At 33.8% G+C, this 22,966-nt stretch overlaps 1 protein-coding gene across 1 annotated transcript in view; it reads right to left on the minus strand.

Annotated features, from left to right (window-relative positions):
• The window catches only part of LOC111045383 (probable phospholipid-transporting ATPase VA), a 59,627-nt gene extending 36,678 nt beyond the window's left edge, over positions 1-22,949 (minus strand). The window contains exons 1-5 of the mRNA XM_039424104.1: positions 22,653-22,949; positions 11,640-12,512; positions 8,027-8,231; positions 6,512-6,704; positions 4,455-4,705 (exon numbers count right to left, since the gene is read on the minus strand). Coding sequence (XP_039280038.1) covers positions 4,455-4,705; positions 6,512-6,704; positions 8,027-8,231; positions 11,640-12,502 — 1,512 coding nt within the window. The 5' untranslated portion in view covers positions 12,503-12,512; positions 22,653-22,949. The remainder of the gene's footprint in view (positions 1-4,454; positions 4,706-6,511; positions 6,705-8,026; positions 8,232-11,639; positions 12,513-22,652) is intronic.
• Positions 22,950-22,966: the final 17 nt, after the last annotated feature.

Here is a 22,966-nt window from a genome sequence, read left to right on the forward strand (position 1 = left end):
TTGAATATATAGTTCAATATATTAACTAAAATATTCCATTTATTTAATTTCCAACCCCTTCTAAGTAGCAACATTTATAATTGAATGATATGACAGCTCAACAATTCAAGATTTACCCCATTCGTTACTTGTCATTGATGATTGTTAGGCATATTCAATAATCAACAATAAGATTGTAATCATGTTTGCAATTTAATATACATAATAGATCAAATAAATAGAATTTCCAAAAAATAAACAAAATTTAAATCAAGTAATTACAAATTTATTTATTATCCTGTCCCATTTATTTTTGCGAAGTAGTTGCCTGTGAATTTTCCATAAATTAATATTGGTTGTTTCGTAAATACCTGGTATATTGAAGTGAGGAGGCCTCCGTACACTTTATTCAAATTTTTCACTTATTAATTTTTCACTGCACAAGAAGTTCTTGAAGTATCCTTTTTACGGCGAATTTAGATCTTTTCTGGAAATAATGATTTGCATGGAGTACGAGGAGCCTTGTGGCAAATTATTCTTACTGCTTTCTTTTGACATTTAAACAAGATGTCAGTAGTTGAGCCATTGCCCCACAGCTGGATTCCATATAGCAAAAGGCTATGAATATGGGCAAAGTAAACACTCATTAGAACAGACATATCTACAATATTACATAATCTACGTAAAAGGAAGATGCCCTTGTTGATTTTTTTATAAATATATGTTATATGGCATTTCCAAGTCAGGTTGGTATCAATTTTCACTCCAAGAAACTTAATTGAGTTTATGTCATTAATTTTTCTGTCAAAGCTAAAAGTTATATCCTCTGTTTTTGTGGAATTAATGCTCAAATTGTTTGCTGCACACCAATCTTCAATTTTAGAGGTAATATTCAGTATGTTAGAATACAAATGATCCTTATTCTTATTAGCTACCTTTAAACCTAAGTCATCAGCAAACAAATACGAAGCACTATCGTCATTACAAGAGTTAATAATATTAGGCAAATCATTAATATAAACAATGAATAACAGTGGACCAAGAATGGAACCTTGTGGTACGCCGTATTTGACTATTCCACCTCTAGAATACTCGCCATTTTTTAAAACATACTGTACTCTATTTGTAAGATAGGAATAAATAAGGTCAACAGCCAATTGATTCAACCCGTAATAAGATAGTTTATGACATAATATAGTATGATCAACAGTTTCAAACGCTTTGGTCATATCAAAACTTCTAAATTTGACATATTTATGGTTTTCCAGATCGTTGATTACTTCTTTTACAAGCCTCAAAACATTGTCGCCTGTACTACGATTCCTCCTAAAACCATATTGGTTATCAGAGAGTAGTCTATTATGTTCAAAATAAGCTGTTAATTGAGCGTAAAGAAGTTTTTCAAAAATTTTTGATATTATGTAAACTATACATATCGGCCTATAGTTATCAATAATCGATCTAACACCTTTCTTATAAACTGGTATTAACTTGACTTTTTTCAAATCATCCGGAAACAACCCTAGGCTCAAGCACTTATTAAAGATTACAGTCAACACCTCTGCAATATTTGGAGCTGCCAATTTCAAGATGAATGAGTTTAATCCATAGATATCTAGAGTATTGGAATTGTTCATATCATTTATTGCTGCAAAAACCTCTTCCACCTTGAAGTCTTTAAACGCAAAACAAACCTTTGGCTTAGGAACTTTGTTGATATAATAGTCATGCTTGAGATTACTCTCAGGAATACTTCTACTAAGTTGTTCTACTTTATCTAGAAAAAACCTGTTAATTTCATTTTCGGTCATGTTGCATTCATTTTTACCTGATTTACAATTAACACTAATATTATTATTTATTATTCTCCAAGCTGCTTTTGTCTTATTGTTACTATTTTTTATTATTGAATTATTATAATTTAACTTAGCTTTTTTTATAGCAGAGCGATAATATTTTCTCAACTTAAGGTATTCTTGTTTCATCTCTTCACTAGGAGAATTTCTAAGTAAATAATACAGACTTTCACATTTACTCTTCAACTTGCGTAATTCAGAACTGTACCAGTTATTTTTACTTCTATTTACTTTTGTTTTTATTTTTTTACGCAATGGGAAAGCCAAATTTACTGCCCACATGAATAGTTTTTGGAACTCACGAATCTGATCAATGACATCTGTCAATTCATACACTTGTATCCAATTTATTTGTTGAAGACTTTCTAGGAAGATATATATATTGCTCTCATTTAATTCTCTAGTCAAAATAACTTCTTTGTTTAAAATTTTATTATTATCATTTTCTAGTTTTAGTTTAAGGCCTATAGCAAAGTGATCTGAAAAAACAGTGTAAACAATCTTGCTTTCCCATCTACTAGAATGGATGTCTGTTACAATATTATCAATGCATGAGCCACCTGTATCATTAGGCCTTGTAATCTCATGCGTAGTTACATGCAAATTAAAACTTATTAATAAATTAATCAGATCATCTCTTTGACTAGACTGAACATTAAAATCAACATTAAAATCTGCACAAAGAATAACATTAAATTTTTTAAAAGTAAACAGGAAACTCAACATTTGATTTAGAATGACTAGAAAATTATTAAATTTATTTACATCCCTACTATATGGTCTATAGACAGACAAAACAATCAAAAATATTTCAGGTATCTTGAGCGCACAAGCCTCACAAATCATTTCAACTGATAAATCTTGTATGTTTTTCAGTTCATTGAATACAAATGAATTATTTATAAAAATAGCAGCACCACCACGGATGTGACTTGATCTACAATAATACGATCCTGTTCTAAAGTCTCCAATACTAATATTATTCATTTCCTCTTCATTCATCCAATGCTCACTGATTGCAATCACATCCAGCCTATTTTCTTTAGCAGTTATTTCAAGATAGTCAATTTTATTAATAAGACCCTGTGAATTCCAAGACAACAAATTAACCTCATTATTAGTCATAATTGGTTCAGAGTGAGTGATGAGTTCTGAGTGAATTAAGCACAAATCATTATTGCTGTTGTCTGTTATTACTCCATAATCAATTAGATTTTTACTAGTAATATTAGAACTATTATTATCTAGATTTTTACTAATATTATCAGTCCTTTCACTATTAGTAATAATTGCAGATGATAAATCATTGTCAGTTACTAAGAGTTTAAATTATCTGCCAAAATACTAGAAGAGACGCTTTGTTTTGTGCATTCCAAAACTTCAATAGATGATATGAGGTTGACCTTACATGGAAGAGAAATAGGTGCAGTCAAATTCGATTTTGAAAAATGATCATTAAACTTCATAAAATTCTCCCCACTCAACTTGTAAAACTTTTTAAATCATACATCATTAAAAGATTGTTCAGAGTAAAACAAGGTGATGACGTCTCTGAATTAAAGGAAATAAGGGCTGGAGTTCCACAAGGTAGTGTTCTTGGACCAGTCTTTATGTGCTGTATACAAGCGATCTTCCTGAATTGGAAGCAGTGACAATTGCTACTTTTGCTGATGATACAGCAATACTGGCAGAAGGGGAAACAGTACAAGAAGCAGCCACAAAATTACAGAATGCTAGCAACAAATTCAGTAACTGGACCAAAGAATGGAGAATTCGATTGAATGAGATGAAGTCCATTCCTATCAACTTCACAAACAAAAATATCAATGATCCGTTTCGTATAAATCTAAATGGGAATGTAGTACCACACAGCAACACAGCAAAATACCTTGGAATGACTCTTGACGCCAAGTTGAAATGGAAAGAGCATATCAAGATGAAAAGGAGTGAGCTGGGACTCAAATACAGTAAAATCTATTGGCTGTTGGGCAGACAATCACAACTCTCATTGGACAACAAAATATTGATTTATAAACAAATTCTAAAACCTGCCTGGACGTATGGAATTCAGCTTTGGGGCTGCTCTAGAACATCAAACATCAATCAGATTCAAACATTCCAAAACAAAGTACTGCGGAACATGGTGAATGCGCCCTGGTACATAAGGAACAGCGATTTGCACCGAGATCTACACATCCCCTATGTGACCAGTGAAATAAGACGATTGGCAGCCCATCATGAGTCACGTCTTCATCAACACGACAACACCGAAGTCATCCAACTACTAGACAGCACTGAACTCACAAGGAGGTTGAAGAGAACAAAGCCCTTCGAGTTGGTGTAGTGCTAGTGAAGTGAAAAAAGTATAAATTAAATAAATGTGTAGAGAAAGAATTTAGAGTAGAAGAATTATAGATTAGAACTGTAGGCTTCACTGGAAGACTTTAGCAATAAAAATTAATATTTTAGGTTAAGAAATAAGAGAACAAAATTTATGGTTAGTCCTAGTGACTAGTTTTAATGGAAGTAATAATAATAAAAAAAAATCTATAATGTTTCATTGCAATCTATTGCATTTCAGTTGAAAAAATCAATGAATCTAATTGTTGTTTGACTTACTTGCAGGATGATGATGAACGTCCAGAAGGTGAGGAAGCCCTCGTAGCCGGGACTGGCGGAATAGGGCAGGAAGGGGATGCGGGTGTGGAGGGGGAAGGAGGAGAGCCAGAGCCAGCTGCCGGATGCGCCGAGGCAGCAGAACACCAGCAGAATCACCACACACCACATTATGTCCTCGTTGATCTTCTTTTCCAGACTGGAGCGCTTCCATCGCGGCCCGTTGTTGTTCAGCATCGCTTTCGTTTCGTGGCCTGCCAAGCAATGCATCAAGTCATTCTCAACTATACAAATTTATTTCCATGTAGTTGTGGAAATACTAATGACAATATGATTTGATTGAATGGACCTCTAAAGGTCAGTACAGACTTATTAGTCCAGTCACTATATACATTGGTGCTTGCAATTTACATTGTAGGTAGTTCTTATTTTTACTTTCCTTGCCCTATTACCATAGGTAAGGAAAGTATTGCTTTCCAAAAAAAATTAAGGTACCCTAATTCCAAGTTTTCTATACGTTTCAAGGCCCCCTGAGTTCAAAAACATGAATTTTGGGTGTTGGTCTGTGTGTGTGTATGTGTGTGTGTGTGTGTGTGTGTGTGTGTGTGTGTGTGTGTGTGTGTGTGTGTGTGTGTGTGTGTGTGTGTGTATGTCTGTGAACACGATAACTCCATTCCTAATTAACCGATCGACTTGAAATTTTATACCATGAGGATCCGACAATAAGATATTCAATAAAATTCAATTCAAGATGGCGGAAAAAATGGCGGATCATTACTAAAAAACCATGTTTTTCACGTTTTTCTCGAAAACGGCTCTAACGTTTTTCTTCAAATTTATACCATGGATAGCTATTTATAAGCCCTATCAACTGGCATGAGTCTCATTCCTGGGAAAATTTCAGGAGCTCCGTAATATTCTTGAGAAAAATGGCGGAAAATGACTAAAAAACCATGTTTTTCACGGTTTTCTCAAACATGACTTGACCGATTTATTTCAAACCAATTTTGATGAATTTTAGTTTTTGATCAACAATATCTTCCGTTTGTTACCATTTAGATGGATAATTCAAAATCCCTCTGGGAGTATTTTTGTGCTTTACAATCTAAGATCAGGTAGAGCGCAGGTAATTTCTATCTCATATAGAATTCCAGGTAGAAAAATACACCTTGTATTGTGAAAAACACCTAATTTTCAGCTTCAACCATTATCACCAAACCACATTGTCCTCACATTGATATTTCGCACAATGACATAAGTTCATGAGATTATGTTCTATGAGAATCATCCGTTAGATGCACTTTATTTTAGTATTTCCTAGTGGAGAGGCACGCATGACACCTCAAGGATATTTTTATATCATATCAGCCGTTTTCGAGATCCGGTGACATACAAACATATAAACAGAAATTGCCCGTTTAATAGTATAGGATATTATCAGCTGATGAAAAGTAAAATGCGCGTGTTCGTGACGCATAAGTTTTGTACGCATCTTTAGACGCGCTGAATATATTTCGTACGTCTTTGAAATGCATGTATATATAATAATGGTCTTATATGAAAAACGTCTATTTGGCTTCGAATAGTTTACCCCATAAGAGACAATACATCCGGTTAACGAGAGAGACACATTCAGTGCGACTAAGATGCTCTTATAGTTGAGTCCTTATATTCAACTAAATCATCACATTGAAGCTAATAGCCCCTTACACACACACACACACACTGCGCCATCACATCACTGAGAATGTCTGCTGATTGTCGGATAAAATCATTGACAGCCTCCACACTTACTCAAACCAACACTTACGATATCTTTAGTTTTATCTCACAACAGGCCTTTGAATCTATCATTTATGAGAGGAGAAGAAGAAGGTCATATTTGTTCTCAGCCATGTATAAAATTATGTTGTCCTAGCTGTGTTGAACAAATGATTGCGAAGCATGCAGTTTGAAACTAGTTGATCTGCAACTAATTCCAATCTTTCTTGAGATTGAACTTGACAGATTTGCCTCATAAAGAACCTTCATGAAACGTAAAATAGGAGCAATTTAATTACCAGCGTAGACGACAATGCCCTCAACATAGTCGGTATTTTTGAGCACACAGTCACGAAGGAGTAGATTCTCAGTGCCAACAGGAACGCGCTCTCCTGAAGGATGAATGATAGCACCATGGAACCTGTAGATCTTCGTTGTTGGAGCCTCCACTTCAACCACGCTTCTGAACAGGCTTGGAACGAATTCTGGTTGCTGTAACAAAATTAGGGAAGATTTATCAAGAATATTCCTTTTTCTACATTTTACAATAATATTTGTTTCATAAGGCCACAGTTTTTTTGTTTTATATTGATGGTAATTTTGATATTGTACTTGAATTCGCTCAATGTACACTGTTACTACTACACTTTTAGAATTTCTAAAATAATACTTTGGGGATAGTCAAAATAATATTTGGAGGGTGTAAGACGAGGATTCAGGAATATTATACATGAATAAAAAACACTATTTAAATTGAAAAATGAGCAGTTTTTGACAAAGAATTCAATTTTTTTAAAAGCATTTAAAAAATATGAAGATTGAGAATGTTTGAATAAGTCAATGTTATAGATGATAATTTTTATAACAATTCTCAAAGTTTATGAAAAAAATTGGAAAAATGAATGTTATCATCAGCTTAGTGTAATAACAGATTCTTCAATAACACCAGAGAAGAGAACACAAGAAGCCATCTCTTGTAATTCATGAGCCATATAGTACCAATAATTTGTTCTACTTCTAAAAAGAATGAATGTGATTTATACAGCATGAAATGCACTAGTCTCGTGTAGAGGGAATAACAGTATTGTTAACAGTGAATAAAATATTGTTACAATCAATATAACATTGTGCAAGCAACATCTTAGAATGTCTAAACATCATAGCCTATACTGACACTGTCATCAGATGAAAGTCTGTGTACTTAAGCAATTTATTGAAAGCCATTAATTTATCATAAACTAGTGTAATCGTCAGAAAGGTTCAGCAACATTTCACTTTTTTATAAGCTATAAAATCAAAGCTATGATGTCATTCTTACATTGATGAATCATGATACTGAAACCGAATTTTTCAAACCAGTCCCATCATGGAAAATTTAACAGGTAAAACCTTCTAGTAGGAGAAATAAATAATGTGAGATAGTTTATTTGAAATTTGACAGCATAAATAATAGCGTATTACTTGTATAATAACTTATAATTAGCGTATTACTAATAATAACTTATTTGTATTACTTGAGCTGAATATATATCTAAATACATGAATTCATGTAATAATTACCTATGGATATTGTTTTACGTATTATTGTTGTTTATGTACTGTATAACTATTGTCAAAGATTTACTAATGTTCAGCCGTTTGTAACATAATTTCATAGAAAGGTGACAATATTAGCTGAATTTAACAAACTTGATTATACTTAGAGCAATCGGAACAGTCAAATATGAGAATGAAAATTTTTTTTATTAGGTGGAGTCAGGACTTTCAAGTCCTAACCTCAAAAATATGACCAATTAGTAAAAATGAGTGGGTACCTTCTTCAAAAATCCTCTAGCAACTTGTCGTTGCTTCAAATTGGTCTCTCCATCCAGATTGCAAGAGTCGACGTAGCACAAGCCTTGGGGATCGCTCGACCGCAACAGCAGAATATCTGCCGGGATATTCTCGTTGTTCGATAAATGTACAATGTCTCCCACACGTATCTCTTTCCAAAGTATCTTTTGGTACCTCTCTTCTTCACTGTAACATAAACATGAAATGAAACCCCTATAATAGAACACAATACGGTGATGCAATAGTAGAAACATACCGTACTCTTGATATCTACAACGTGAATTATGATAATAATAGTATCATTTCAGCCAATGCTATTAATGTAAGATTAACAAATTGTTGTTAACAAGTCCGCATCAATAAAACTTCTGTCTTGACTCAGCTTTAAAGCAAATAGAGATTTTGACTTTGATGAAAAGTACAAATCATTACAATGATTAAAAAAAGTACATACAGTCAAAACAATTACAATCATCATGGAATCATGTATAATTCAAGGTAGATGCATGATAGAAATAAAAATACTCGTACATTGCATAAGTGGAAGTATAAGAAATAATTGCGAATTTTACTCAATAACTAATTTACTTTTTGAAATTTTTCAGATGCCATATCATAGATGTAAATCGAAAAAGGTCGCATTGTATTTTAGCTCTATGTATTTGAATAGGAAGACACTCGATTTATAAGGGATGAGATAGAAGGTGGTTCTCTTCTATTTTTTACACTTATTTTTTGGTCAGACGTTATGTCGCATTTGGAAGGTATATTTTAGAATGTTGAAACAAACAGTTGTACTCCATTACTGTCAAGATTGGTTGAATCAATCGTTGCAGTGATTCTATTATGGAGCATTGAATGTTTTCCAAGGACGAACTATTTAAATCACAGATCACAGACAGACTATGACATGATCGAAGCTATGAGGAAAGCACACAATTACAGTCAATTTTGTAGTTTGATTGGAAATACTTGGCCGATGAGTGTTCGGGTGATTCCGAGGGAAATTTCAGGATTGCATAATCGTAAAGTTAATGACATTGAATCCTCGAATATGGAGCAAATATTCATGACGCATTCAGATTCATAACATATTGAGCAGATCGGTACTATGACTTTCACTATTTATTCAGTAAATGAAACAGAATTAGATCGTTGTTATCTTGAACTAGACAGATGTTGCTCCTGGCAGGAGAACAGTGTTCTATTTAGGCCCACTAAGCTGACAATGACCTGGTAATTGAAATAGCGTTTGAATATTCAAAACCAGATCTTAGGCTATAGAAAAATTGACTTTGATATTGGTGGATAAAGAGCTACCAATAAATTAAAAAGTTTTGCAAAACACCAAATTTGAAAACCACAGCTTTAATACAGATTTTCTTTTGAGTATTTATTATAGAATGTAGGTGTATGATGAAGATATTGAGGAACGGTTCAATGTCACGTAATTTATAAAAGTACAAACAAAAATCAATTTCATGCCTAGAGAATCGATTTCTTACAATAGGCCAATGTTTTAACAGACTCAATATTCTTGAATAGGCCCCTATATGATTTTATTTTTATTAAAATTATTCCATACAATTAATATTGGAGTAATTATTGAAGAAATTTGTAATAATACATCGTACATACACTTTCTTCAATGCAATTAGTGATTGAAAAAAAAATAATCAGAGCTTTGATTGATAACCGCAAAGTCATCAGAGATTTGCAAAATGCACCTCTTATGGCTTATCGGAATGAGCGAATATTTAATGCTAGTATGGCAAAAAGTCTTTCTAGAAGCAGTATTGATTTGCTAGCACAAAACTGACCTGATTGGCACAGGGGGATCAGTTGAAAGTATAAACAGAAGCTAGCATGCGATCTAACAATCAAAAGGAAACTATATATTGAATGATGCCAGTAAAATTATCCTTGAAATGTTTGATTCGGTTCGATGTACTCTGCTTGAAAAGATTTACTATTGATTTGTGACCAGTTCATAGACAAACAATCATGAAGACAATTACAATAATTGCCAATAAATAAGTGAAATAATTCATTCATATTTCGTATTTCCCAGGACTTACAAAAATAATGATTGCGAGAGAAAGAGCAGGCAAATACTAAACTATTTATTTTCCAGAATTGTAAGTTATTACTTTTCATAGATACTCGTAGTGATCCTAACAACCTAATTGAAAAAAAATATTAAAAAGCCTTTTTATATATTATAATACCTATTTAGTAACAGGCATTAATTTTTTACTAGTACCTTTCAGCAAAGATCGCTTTGAGAGATATTGGAAATGATTGTTAAAACCTCAAATAATTGAGGGAAATCTGAGCGGAAATTACAAGAATTCGCGGTTTACAGTTCGATAGCGACCAATCTCAATTGTATAAGAGCATGTTTTTATCAACGTCTTTCTAATAGCATACAGTAGTTAACTTTTATATTTCCTTTGATAACAGAAATTGAATTTAATGCGTAAATACGAATTTAGAATCATTTTTACACATGATTGCAATTTTTCCCATATTATATCATAATCTATGCACGTGCTTTTCTGCTTTTTACAAAGACAAGTTAAGCTGCGTTTACACCAAAGTTATTAACAAAATGTTAACTTAACATACACATGTATGTTAAATAACATATGATAATAACTTATCATACACATGATGATTATATGTGTTTGACAAGTTCCGTTCAATCTATTAGAATCTATAAGGATTAAGTTATCAACATTTTGTTAACAACTTTGGTGTAAACGCAGCTTTGCATTATCCTACATAGACTATTGTCACTTGACTTATACTCATACTTTGATACCTTGCCTTTTGCGTTTCTATAGAACAAATGATACTCAGTTCCAGAGTACTTTCCAAACACTCAGTCATTTTATATTACCTGTCTATCAATGATTAACTAGGGATAACATTAGTGATTCATTTTAATCATGTTTTTCTAAAAGAATATTCATCTAGTCTTGAGATTTCAAGAAAATCAATTATTGTGGATAATTGGAATATAATGTAAAAGACCGACACAAAGTGTTTGTTTATAATATTACAAGATGTGAGTTTCAACAGTACAAATAATACGAGAAAGCAAATTGAGATAATCTAAAATCGGAGAAACTCAACTCCCATTATTACTTCAATCTTCAATGTACGAATGAATTTTACGACCAATTAAACTTCTTTCCAAGTTTGATTATTATGAAGATATTGTTATTAATGTATCATATGCTACTACTGTATTTATTATGCATCAAAGTTTTTTATTCCAATTCATTCATAAAATAGGCTATTATTTACATTACGAAAGTTTTCCAGTTCATATAGCTTTCATTGGATATTTAAAATAATATTATACAGTTCAATTTAGTTACTGAATTAAACTGTTATTGTAAAGCTTTTTTTGGATTTGTTTTTGACAAATAAATTAATTCAAATTCAAAATTATTTCAGAGTTTTTTTTGTTAATTTAAAATTATTCTATATTTGATAATAACAACAACGTTTTTTCAACAAATCGGATGGCGGATAGTAGTATGGCCAATCAATAGGAGTTTGATTTACATAACTTTGATAGCTCACCTGACATAAACTCTGCAAAAGGAGTTGTTAATGCGCTTATCGCTGGCATGGCGGCGCCTATCTTCAAACAAGTCTTTGATGCCGGTCACACCCAACACAAACATCACCGGAATCATGGCCACCTCTTTGCCAAACGCATTGATAGTCGGAAACCAGTTGAGTAGCACAATAAATATGAAGTATAGATTGGCCACGCGATGGAATTGTTCTAGAAGGTTCTTGGGGAGGAAGGATAGGAGAGTGTACTTGGTGGTGCAGATGCGGTTGTTGCATCGGTTGCCGTTCGGGTGCTCTTTGGCGGGGGTGTGCGGGGGGATGAGGTGGTTGGGGACAACAGTCCGGAAGCGGGATTCCTCGACGGGGGGGATGAGCTGCAGCCAATCACAAAGCAGCTGACGCCACTTGGGCGCCGGTGCGTTATTGCGGAGCGTGTAGATGGACTCGGACCGCGACGCTTGGCGCGAGTGACCGCGCGTTTTCTGGGTGAGCGCGGTGAGCGAGTCGTTCTCGCGGTGGCCTGGCGGCAGGATGAAGTCGGTCTTGGAGTTGACGCGGTTGTGGCCGCGCACAAAGCTAATGCCGTCGGCCTCGATCATGCCCTGCGAGAAGGCGCGCTGGTGGCCGCGTTGCTTGAGCGCAGACGGCCGTCCGACCGCGCCCGCAGACGTCGCAGGCGACAGCGTTGCGCCGGCTGTTGCGCCGCCGTGACTCGCGCTGCGCGAATGCCCCCTCGCACGCACCCCCCCTCCGACCCCCATCTCGGTGTCCACCCCCAACCCTCCCCCTCCTTTCGGCATGGTCACCGCCAACAGCAACTCTGGACAGTCTGAATACAGAACTGGATGACAAAGCGGACTGTTCATTATCCAACATCTGCAACAAACATAACAATACGTTATCATTTTGCATGTTTATTATTATGTTGACATATAAATAGAAATGAACATTTATAAACAGATTTAAATGTCTGAATATGGAATTTTTCATCTTTGATGTAAGTGAACGGAGTTTGGAGATTACGCCAGCTATTCAAGGAAGCAGACATAGTGGGTGAGATTGGAATCAGATGGTTATAGTGATCGGGGCAAGTTGTGAGGAGAGAAGGGGACTCAGTAACAAACAGTGTGCAGAGCAACAATACTATAGGAAGGAGACCAGCTGGAAGGCCCAAAACAAGATGGTAGGACCAGGCCCGGAAAGACATGAGAAAGATGAAGTAAGATGAGACATAAATAAAGATAAAACTGTGGTTCTACCCTTTTACCTCACAATGGCTGGTAAGCCCTCTGAGGAGTACCAACTTAAAATTATTATTCATGAACCTGACTGTAATCAGTCTTATTGCCAGTGTGTTCCTCTCTTTGTTCATGATTCTGTAATTGAATACGGCATTGTTGAATGGGGAGGTTGTGGATCTTCCATCTTACAACCCCTTATTTTGCAGTAAAAGAAAATTGTAAAAATATGTCTGAATAGACCAATTAGATATCCCACTAACCTAATCTATAAAGAATTCAAAGTTCTAAGCCCTGAGGATTTATATAAATTGAACTTATCAAAATATGTATTTAAACGACCATTAGATTTTCCAGTGACTCCTGAACATGGATATACAACTCGTGGTCAAGCCAGAGAGAAACTGTATGAGCCGAGATGTGTAACTGCATGTGCGGCTGGTCATGCAGCCTTTCAGGGTCCTCGTTTATTTAATGTTTTACCTTTTGATATTTCTAGAGAGTCCTCCTTATCGATTTTCTGTAGAAGGTTAAGACTGTATTTATCGGCTTCATAAATTGTTTCGTTTCGTTTTGTTTCATTGAAATATGTTTAACTTTATTCTGTAAACTAGGCTATATAAACTAAGCATTGTAATCAATTTGTTTCTTTTTGTGGGAGATGTGTATTTTTGTTTAGATTGCTTAATGGCATAAGATAATACTATTTATGTAAGTAGCTCTATATAGTACTTGAAGCAGCTGAATCGTTTTTCTTATATATTTTCTGTAATTCATAAGACGAACCACTCCTCGACGCAGGCCTAGCCTAATGAGGAGTGCACTTGATATTTTTTATGTTATTATGCTTTGTAAAATTGTACAATAAAGTGAATAAAAGTTATTATTATTATTATGAGGCTGAATGAGGATGACGCTGGTTACCGGAATCATTGGAGATGCTGTGTTGATGAGGCCAAGTACCTACTGGGGTACGAGTGGCCACTACAGTGAGTAAGTAATGTAAATGAATAAGAAGCTCATAAGCGTCCTTTGGTGAATAATTGACTCTTATTGATGAACCACGAATTAATCCTGATTAACACCTTAATCCGTATATCCTACCCCTTTCTTCAATCGCTCCTTTTACTACACACCTTCAAGAAATTTACGAAAATCGAAGCTCCAACAATTACATAATAACTTACGTACAACATTGAGATGAGTTTAAAAATAATTCAGCAGAATTTACGTATGAAGAGAAAAAGTACACAGTAATAAAACTGACCCAATTAAAATGTTTTCAGTTGAGAACTGATTAAAATGCTAATCAATTCGTTCACAACTCTTCAATACAAATGAATATTGATGGACAACCAACATATTATAGGCCTAAAGACCTACTACTTAATATGAATATGGAGAATAAAATATCACAATATTAAGAGTTCAACTTCTTGGAATTCAGTTTATTGTTGACGAAAGCAATGAATCAACTTGAATACTAATATTAGTTTTCAATAAAAGTATTCAATTTTTTCAAACATTTTAAATATCTTTCAAAGCACTTTCAGAGCTTATCCTTTTGGTCCTTACCAAATAAACAAGTGGTTTCATGAAGTAAACCTGATATTATTAGTTATTGACATATCTAGTGGCAAGAGTATAAGCCATTTACATTCACTGATAAGGCGAGAACATATGACGAGATAAGGCTGCAAATATGTATGATGAAGCCTGGAAATGTACGCGTATTAGAGCAGTGGGAAGGGCCATTACGATAATTATATTATTTCATATTGATTGGATACAAGACTAAATACATTATTATTTACTCCACTCACTATACTCACTATTGATAGATGTGACAAATTTTAAATGCATTTGACCATGTTATACAAATTTTGTTTTGTAATGACAATAAACGATTTTGATTTTACATTTATTCAAGAGATTTCATGGATGAAATACACTGACGGGATTATTTCTCAATAAGAAGTAGTAAAAAATTCTTCTTTGTTCTCAACCATAAATAATCAAAAGTGTAATTTGTATGTTGCTAATAAATTAGATTGAAAATTATACTTGGTAATTGATATCATGACATGATATTCATAATCACATTTTTATGGAAAACCAGAGTGGCCCATGGTCTAGTGGATATAGTGCTTGCTTAGCAGTCAAAAGGTACGGGTTCAAACCCTGATATGAACAAAAGTCACTACCGTGTTATCGGATGGACACGTTAAATTGTTGGTTCCGGCTGATATATAACAGTCGTGAGGCTTATTGAAGGCTCAAATGATACATTCAGGCTAGGTGGGACATTCCTGTAAGGGACACCCCACCAACAAAAATTTATTTTTGTATATTTATTCATGTCATGGAGATAACACAGGAATCTCATTGATATTCTATCCCCTGTATATTTTATCTGTGAATAATGTTGTAGATTCCACAATTGATCAGTCAAGAACAGAACCTCAATGTTTGCACCTGTTAATTTGCATAGCACATTATAACATCAATTACATAATCATTCCAAAAGACCTTCGCGAATATATCAACGTTAATAACCTGCATATTAGGCATGGGAATTATCATTTAAATTACCACACGCATCTTTCAGTTTCAGATACATATTTTTTAGGTCGACTAAAACTACTATTTGCAATATGAAACGTATTAGCATACATAAAGAGCATTTGTGAAACATTTCAAACTTGTCTGTGTGGAAGAAAAGGGAGTTTTCTGATAGTAAGAAATTTCAGACTTCACCTGTCATATTCTCATCTGATAATAAGCGACAATAAAAATGAGTGATCCTTGACTCAAGGACTTCTAATTAATATAGAGGAGCAATAAGCAATAATTAGCTTTCTCTTAAATTATCATGTTTTGAATATATATATATAAAGAAATAATAAGCATATAGAATAAACTACAATTTGAAAAGTATTTTTTGACCAAGGGGTTCATAAACTTGTATATTTCGATTCTCAATGCTTTTTGTGTGAAGATTGAAATTTTAGAGCTCACTTTCTACAATGAAAAAATGCTTCAAGAAAAAGCTAAAGTTTAGTCTTTCTTACGAAGATTATTTTTAGTATTCTTTGAATATTCATGGCATAACAGCAAAACTATATTTTCCAGTTTTTGAGAAGTACGAGCAAAACTAGACACTTTTCAAGAGACTAGTCTATTGTTCTAGTAGGAAAAGTGTGGTGTAGTAGCAATTGAACAAAAAGTTATTTATACTGGAGATTTCTATTCTGTTTGCAAGCGATTCCATTATTTTCAACAAGCTGTGTTGAACACCAGTTATTTTTCGAAATGAGAGCGTAAAATTCCAAGGCCTGGGGATTTGCACAGTTGAAATTGAAAAATTGATAAGAATAATATATTGTTGAATATGTTACTTTCCTTGGTCCAGATCCAAACATAGACCTTTATTAGAAGATTCAAATTTATAGCCATAGCTTGAAACTTTAGCTACAACTAAAAAGGAAAATTACAAAAATATAATGAAATATCTGAGAATGATGTTGATACGTTACGGGAAGATCTGGTAAATCCACTCAAGATAAATCAACCTCATTTCGAACGATATCAATCTAAATTTGAGAGAGGAATATTAAATTGTTCACCTATTTTACCTCTTCCAATATCATTTGAATAATAAGTTTAATAATAATAATAATCGATCCCGGCTGCCTATAAAGGTCATGTCAGAGGCCCTGAAATTGATCAGTTGCGACCTGAAAACTCTAACACCAGACCTGAGCCAGCCAGATCACTCGATATTATTATTATATAATAAGTGATTTTGTACAAATGGATAAATAAATTAATTAATGAAGAGAAAAGCAAACCCAGAGCTAAAGTGGGTATCACTACAGTGAAATATGCCTATAATAAGCATATAAATTGATGAAAATTAGCCATGGAATCAGTAGGCTAGCTGTTTTTAAACTAAGAATCAAATTTATACAATAACTATCAACTAATGGCTGTTACTCAAGTAGGTATAAAATGACTAATTTTAGGTGCACTCAATTTTTCAATCTTGATAACCACAACACTCCCTTTTAATTCAATTAATTAATGATCAAAATTTTATCATTTTCAATCAAACTACCGTATTGATAAATGATAAATGGTTGGGTGACAGCAACATTCTTCTCTGAACGTATAAATCTATTTTGATTGTTAACGAAGAGATTGCAAAAATTTCAATAATTGTCTTCTAATAATTTCGTGCACTCAAACTTGTATTGATACCAATCTTGCACTAACAGTATTATAAATTGCTTTATTTTCATTACTTGAAACTCTTAATGTTTTACTCATTGTTCACTGATGAAGATTTTTAGTTTTATATTGGAAGTGAATCATGAATCTTCATCAAACAGGACAAGCTATGAGGGCGTTACTTTTATTGGTTATGTTGAGTAAATAAGGAAATTTGTCAATACAAAATCACATTTAATAACGATAAGATTGTAAGACAATGTTCATTGCTGATAAAACAACGCTTTCAAAGTGAAAGAATTATGTCCTCGTAGTTGAAAACGAGGTCTTCTAATAATTAATAATAGTAGAGATGAAATCTTCAGATTCAAGATCATCTCATGAGAAACTGAAACATTATCTTAATCAACAGAAACTTTTCTTGGGACATTTTATTCTCCAGTTTTCTATTCAAATAAGTACTTTATTTCATCAGCATTGATGTTGCTATCCTTGCCTATCAGTATTGATGTTGCTATCCTTGCCTATCATTCGACAAATCAGATAGCGCTATCCTTTCCTAGCTCTGCAACGTTGCGTGATTGTGTTTCAAGAAGAACAGTACACATAAATTTCACTCCATCAAATACTTTAGATAATTTGAACAAACAGATAAATAATAGTATTGATACATTGAACCACACAAAATCATTAATTTTTGGTAAACTGAATAACTTATTAATATGAATTGTAGTTTGTTTCTAAGACAAGACAAAATAATAAGACAAATTGTTATTGTAATATCTTCATATATTATACGATTTATCATATAATTCATTTTATGATATGCTTAATTTTATATCATAATTTATCTTTTATTTCACAAGTGTTATATTATTGTTATTATTTTTTGACGTGCTCATACAATGTAAAGTTGTTCTGGCAATAAAGAATCTTGAATCTTCAAATTAAAAATAAGAAAAATGCTTTGAAACACCTTATTGAGGCGGATAAGCAGCGGTTTTTTGATAATAAAATCACAGAAGCCAGTAATAAAAGCAAAGTAACCTGGAGTATGATAAATGCTGAGATTGGTAAAAACACATCTAAATGTTCTAATATTGGCAGTATTATGGATGATGGGCATCTTGTTACACATCCTTACAACATAAATGTAATGTTTTCAATCATTTTTTACAGAGGCAGTTGAAAACCTTGTAGTTGCTAATATTCCAAACTGCTCTAGACCTCTGTTTAATAATCATGATTTGAAAAATAATAGCTATTTCCTCTTGAGATACAAGTTCACACAAGTTTTGCCATATGAATTGACAAAAGTTATTATGACATTTGAAAGTGAATTCTCTTCTGGGCCAGATGATATTCCAATGGCAGTTATAAAATGTTTTACCAACAATAATTGAGCCATTGACTCATAATTATAATAAATTCTTCTCTTATATCAGGTCACTTCCCTAATTCTCTAAAAATAGCCAGAGTCATTCCAATATTAGAAAAAGGCAATGCCAAAGATCCTGAATGCTTTAGAACAATTTCAGTACTATCAGTATTTTCAAAAATATTGGAACGGGTGGTGTATGATCGATCAGCTTGTGAGGTATTTAGAAACCAACAACATGCTGGACAGAGAACAGCATGGGCTTCGGTCAAATAAATCGACAATCACGGCGGGAGTGAATTTCATTGGTTCTGTTATAAATGGGATAGATAAGGGCGATAAGGTGATGGGTACATTCCTGGATCTCACACGTGCTTTTGATAGTGTTAATCATGATGCTTTGCTAGAGTCACTCAAGGGCATGGGAGTGCTGGGGAAAGAGCTATCGTGGTTTGCATCCTACTTGAAGGGGAGACAACAATATGTTGGAATAGATAGTATAGATGAGACTCCCTCAGTCAACTATAAAATAAGATATCGTTCTGAACTTAAAAGTCTTCAATACGGCGTTCCGCAACGTTCAATTTTAGGCCCTTTATTATTTCTCTGCCACATTAAGTGTTTACCTAAGGTTATCCATGAACAGACAACTGTTTGCCTATATGCGGATGACGCTAATATTATTTTTTCGGGTAAGTCAGTACAGGAGGTGGAGCAAACATCAGCCAATGGTCTAGCAGCCATCAATTATTTTCTGAATAGCCGAAATCTTCTCCTGAATCCCAAAAAATCGGTAGTGGTCCCGTTCTCAACAAACCAGAGCAGAAATTATTCATGTCCAGATATAAAATTTCAAGGTAAAAGTTCAGGGCAAATGAATACCACAAAATTCCAGGGATTAGTGATAGATTAACACCTGTCATGGAACAATCACGTCTGTCATGTGGTTAAAAAAATATCTCCAGGCCTGTATGCTCTTAGGCGAATGTCCAATGAGTGCGGTCTTAACGCTTTAGTAGCCATTTACCACGCATTGATACATTCTAACATAGCTTACGGTCTATGTATCTACAGCAGCACTTCCAAGAGAAATTTCGATAAAATATTAATTCAACAAAAAATAGCACTAAGAATTATTATGAAAATCAAAAGGAATGACTCTGTAAAACACATTTTCCCCCAGCTAGGCATATTAACAATTTATGGACAATATATTGATGTTATAATGTACTATAGAAAATCTACTGATTTTGAACTAAGAAATAGTAAATCACATTGTCATAACACTCGATCAGGAAGAATTGTTCAAAGACATAACTTGGAAATCTTTAAAAAGAGGACAACTTATATGGGTGATAGATACTTTAGCATGCTGCCTAGTAATTTGAAGTCTATAGAAAATATAAGATGTTTTAAAGCTCATCTGAAGGACTATCTGGTGGGAATGTCTTTGTACTTCTTTCATGAATTTGTTCAGGAGTAATTTTATGCTATTCCGACATTGACTGTATTTATGTGATGTTTTGTTCTTTCAATTTTCTCTGTTTAATGTGACACCATGTGTATGTGACAATATTCAATGTACTTGTACATTTAATGAATAAAATGATTGGATTGAATGATATAAAGATTCGATTGCACTAGGTCTCATCCTTGGGAAAACTCGCTGGACGACATTAGAAGGTTAATTCATCCTTGGCTGAAACAGCTGTGGATAGTAAAAAGGTGAGTGAGCGAGTGAGTATGTGAAAAATCAAAATATCGCATCCCCGAAATTCATAGGATGACGTATAGCCAGCTGTGAAATATAAACACGATCATTTTATCAATAAATAAAAATAACGAGCGAAGCTCGGTGCCCCGATATTTATTATTAAATGGGCTGACAAATAATTTTTGAAATTCATCGAATTTCCATCTAGCTGTTTACCCTGTTGCCAATATTTGCAGTAGCAGAAGTCTTCGGGGTGATTTACAGCATTTAATTTGGATTTATTTTAATAATAATTAATAATGAACAGTACCATAGCCACCTCTAATACAGTATTAGAGGTGTATGACAGTATTATTATTACCTGTATTAGAGGTGGCTATGACAGTATCTGTTAATATTACATCACATAAATACCAGTATCAGCCATCCTCTATAGAAGGCGGTAGCAAGAAAAAGAATCGTAACGCTGGTCTCTGATCTTTCTTCACTGCTTATAAATATATTGTACTGCACCTTGATAAAGGCGGACCAATTAGCCGCTTGGAATACAGAATATCTTAGGTTTTCAGGGGATTTATAATATATTGTAAATATATATTCTCTTATATTCTTGATAAAGGCGGACCAATTAGCCGCTTGGAATACAGAATATCTTAGGTTTTCAGGGGATTTAAATTTTATTATATCAACCAGCGAACGTCCAGATGATTGATACTCCAGTGACTGTGTATGCAGTCTTGAAAATGATCACGGTAAAATGGCGACCTTCGTTGAGTATACACCGATCAAGTCGATTTATCAAGCTTTTCTCCACTCTTCTACAGTAAATTAAAAACGTAACATACGCTAGTATTCCTCTATGTCATTTCGCAGAATGGTATTTGGAATCTTAGCAACGCCAATTCATTTATACAGTATTGGACTAATGAGGAGATACCTAGTTGTTCGGTACGGGGTGGACTGCTGCATTATAATTATAAAATAACGACATTCTGACTGGTTGACTCAAATAGCTTGATATAACTCAGATAGATGATCAAATGTCGAAGCTATTCATAGTAGATGCTGTGGAAGAGGTAAATCGGACCAGGAATCAATTTATGGGTCCGGGACTGTATAATTGGGCATAGCTATGGTCTGTACTTAATCAACATAATCTAGAGATTCGAAATAACCCATTGAAATCGCATAGAGCTAAATTTGGATAGCGTGCCAGCATTGTAAGATTTTATTTTGAAGGGATTCACATTAATAGTGCTGCCAAGTGAGTGGTCCGAAATAGGCTTATTTGGAAATTCGTTTTCGCAAGTGATGAACATTTTTAACGCCTTACACAATGCAAAGAGAATTTAAATACTCCTCTTTGTAAGAAACACATTTGGCAACCAGACTCCGCCACAAGTGGATTGCCAGAGAACAACTATTGACGACAGATGTTAAGCACACTGTGAAACCAGGATTGGCTGCCGGGGGTCTCCAAAATCTGGTGGGTGGTGGCCGGCAGCTAGAATATGGCTACCATACGATAGTGTAATAAGCCAAATAAGAATCAAACTTAATGCCCCCCGAATATTTTGGACTTGGTGACTCTCTGCTGGTTTCCGAATGTAATACAAGCCTTACATTTTCCAATAGAGCAAAATCACTAATTCACGTGGAGCGCGCTAACAGGGTTCCAGGGCGTCAAAGAAAACTTATTTTTGTTGTGTAAAATAGAAATATTATTCCTTGCCGTTCTATAAATGAATCACGAATAGAAAAAAAAACAGCTGATTTTCCTTATTATTAGTAGAAATAGATAAAGGGATAAATTTCCTTATTATAACCCATATTATGGTCAATTATAAGCATTTCTGACTTATATAATTTTAATTTTCTTGATTGCTTCCTTTTAGTTAGATTCTACAAAATAGCTATTGTTTTAGTTCTTCCTGCAATGAATCATGGTTCTGGTTATGGTATGATGAATGAATGTAGAATAAACTCCATTCACTATGGTTACAGTAAATGCAATCTGCTAAGCACATAGTAAATGCACATAAACATTGTATAACCTATTTAATGTTCTTGAACAAATTATAAACAATTGAAATAGCCTCACAATAAACATTTTTCACTCTTGTTCATTGATAAGAATGATGACTAGTAAATAGTGTTGCATTCAATGAAGGTTTCGTACATCTTATTTTAATCTGTACCAATTGATCTCTTGAATACTGTATAAGTAAATTATTAATGTAACATTTGGCTGAATATGAATATCAATGTATCATTGTTCATAAAAAATGTATTACCTTATTAGGACCTGTTGTTAAAAAGAAGGGAACAAAAGAACTTGTAAATCGTAACCTCGAACTGAGATAGGCTATTTTATACAAGTTGAAATAAAGATCAACTTTGAAATTAAAAGCAGCAGTAAAACTTATACAATATAAATGAAATAATTTTCAACTTACCATAACGTCTAAGTAAACACTTTTAAGATCAAACAGATAACACTCATTTTCTTGATGCACATGAAAGATTTTCAAAAATGAAATAAGATACCTCGCAAAAATAACACAATTAAAAAATAAATCTGAATAGATTTAAACGTGTCATACTTTTCACACGCAGGCAAAATTGAATGTGCATGCATTACAGATCCACCAACCAGTGTACAACTTTATTCCACAATGAACGTAGGCATGAAGTTTGTCAGAAGTGAAGTCCCATACGAAGATACCAACCAAAACCAAATTCACACCAATTTTTAGGTTGGAACGGAACA

The sequence above is a fragment of the Nilaparvata lugens genome, chromosome 3 (genome assembly GCF_014356525.2).
Source record: "Nilaparvata lugens isolate BPH chromosome 3, ASM1435652v1, whole genome shotgun sequence".
Taxonomy (NCBI): Eukaryota; Metazoa; Arthropoda; class Insecta; order Hemiptera; family Delphacidae; genus Nilaparvata; species Nilaparvata lugens.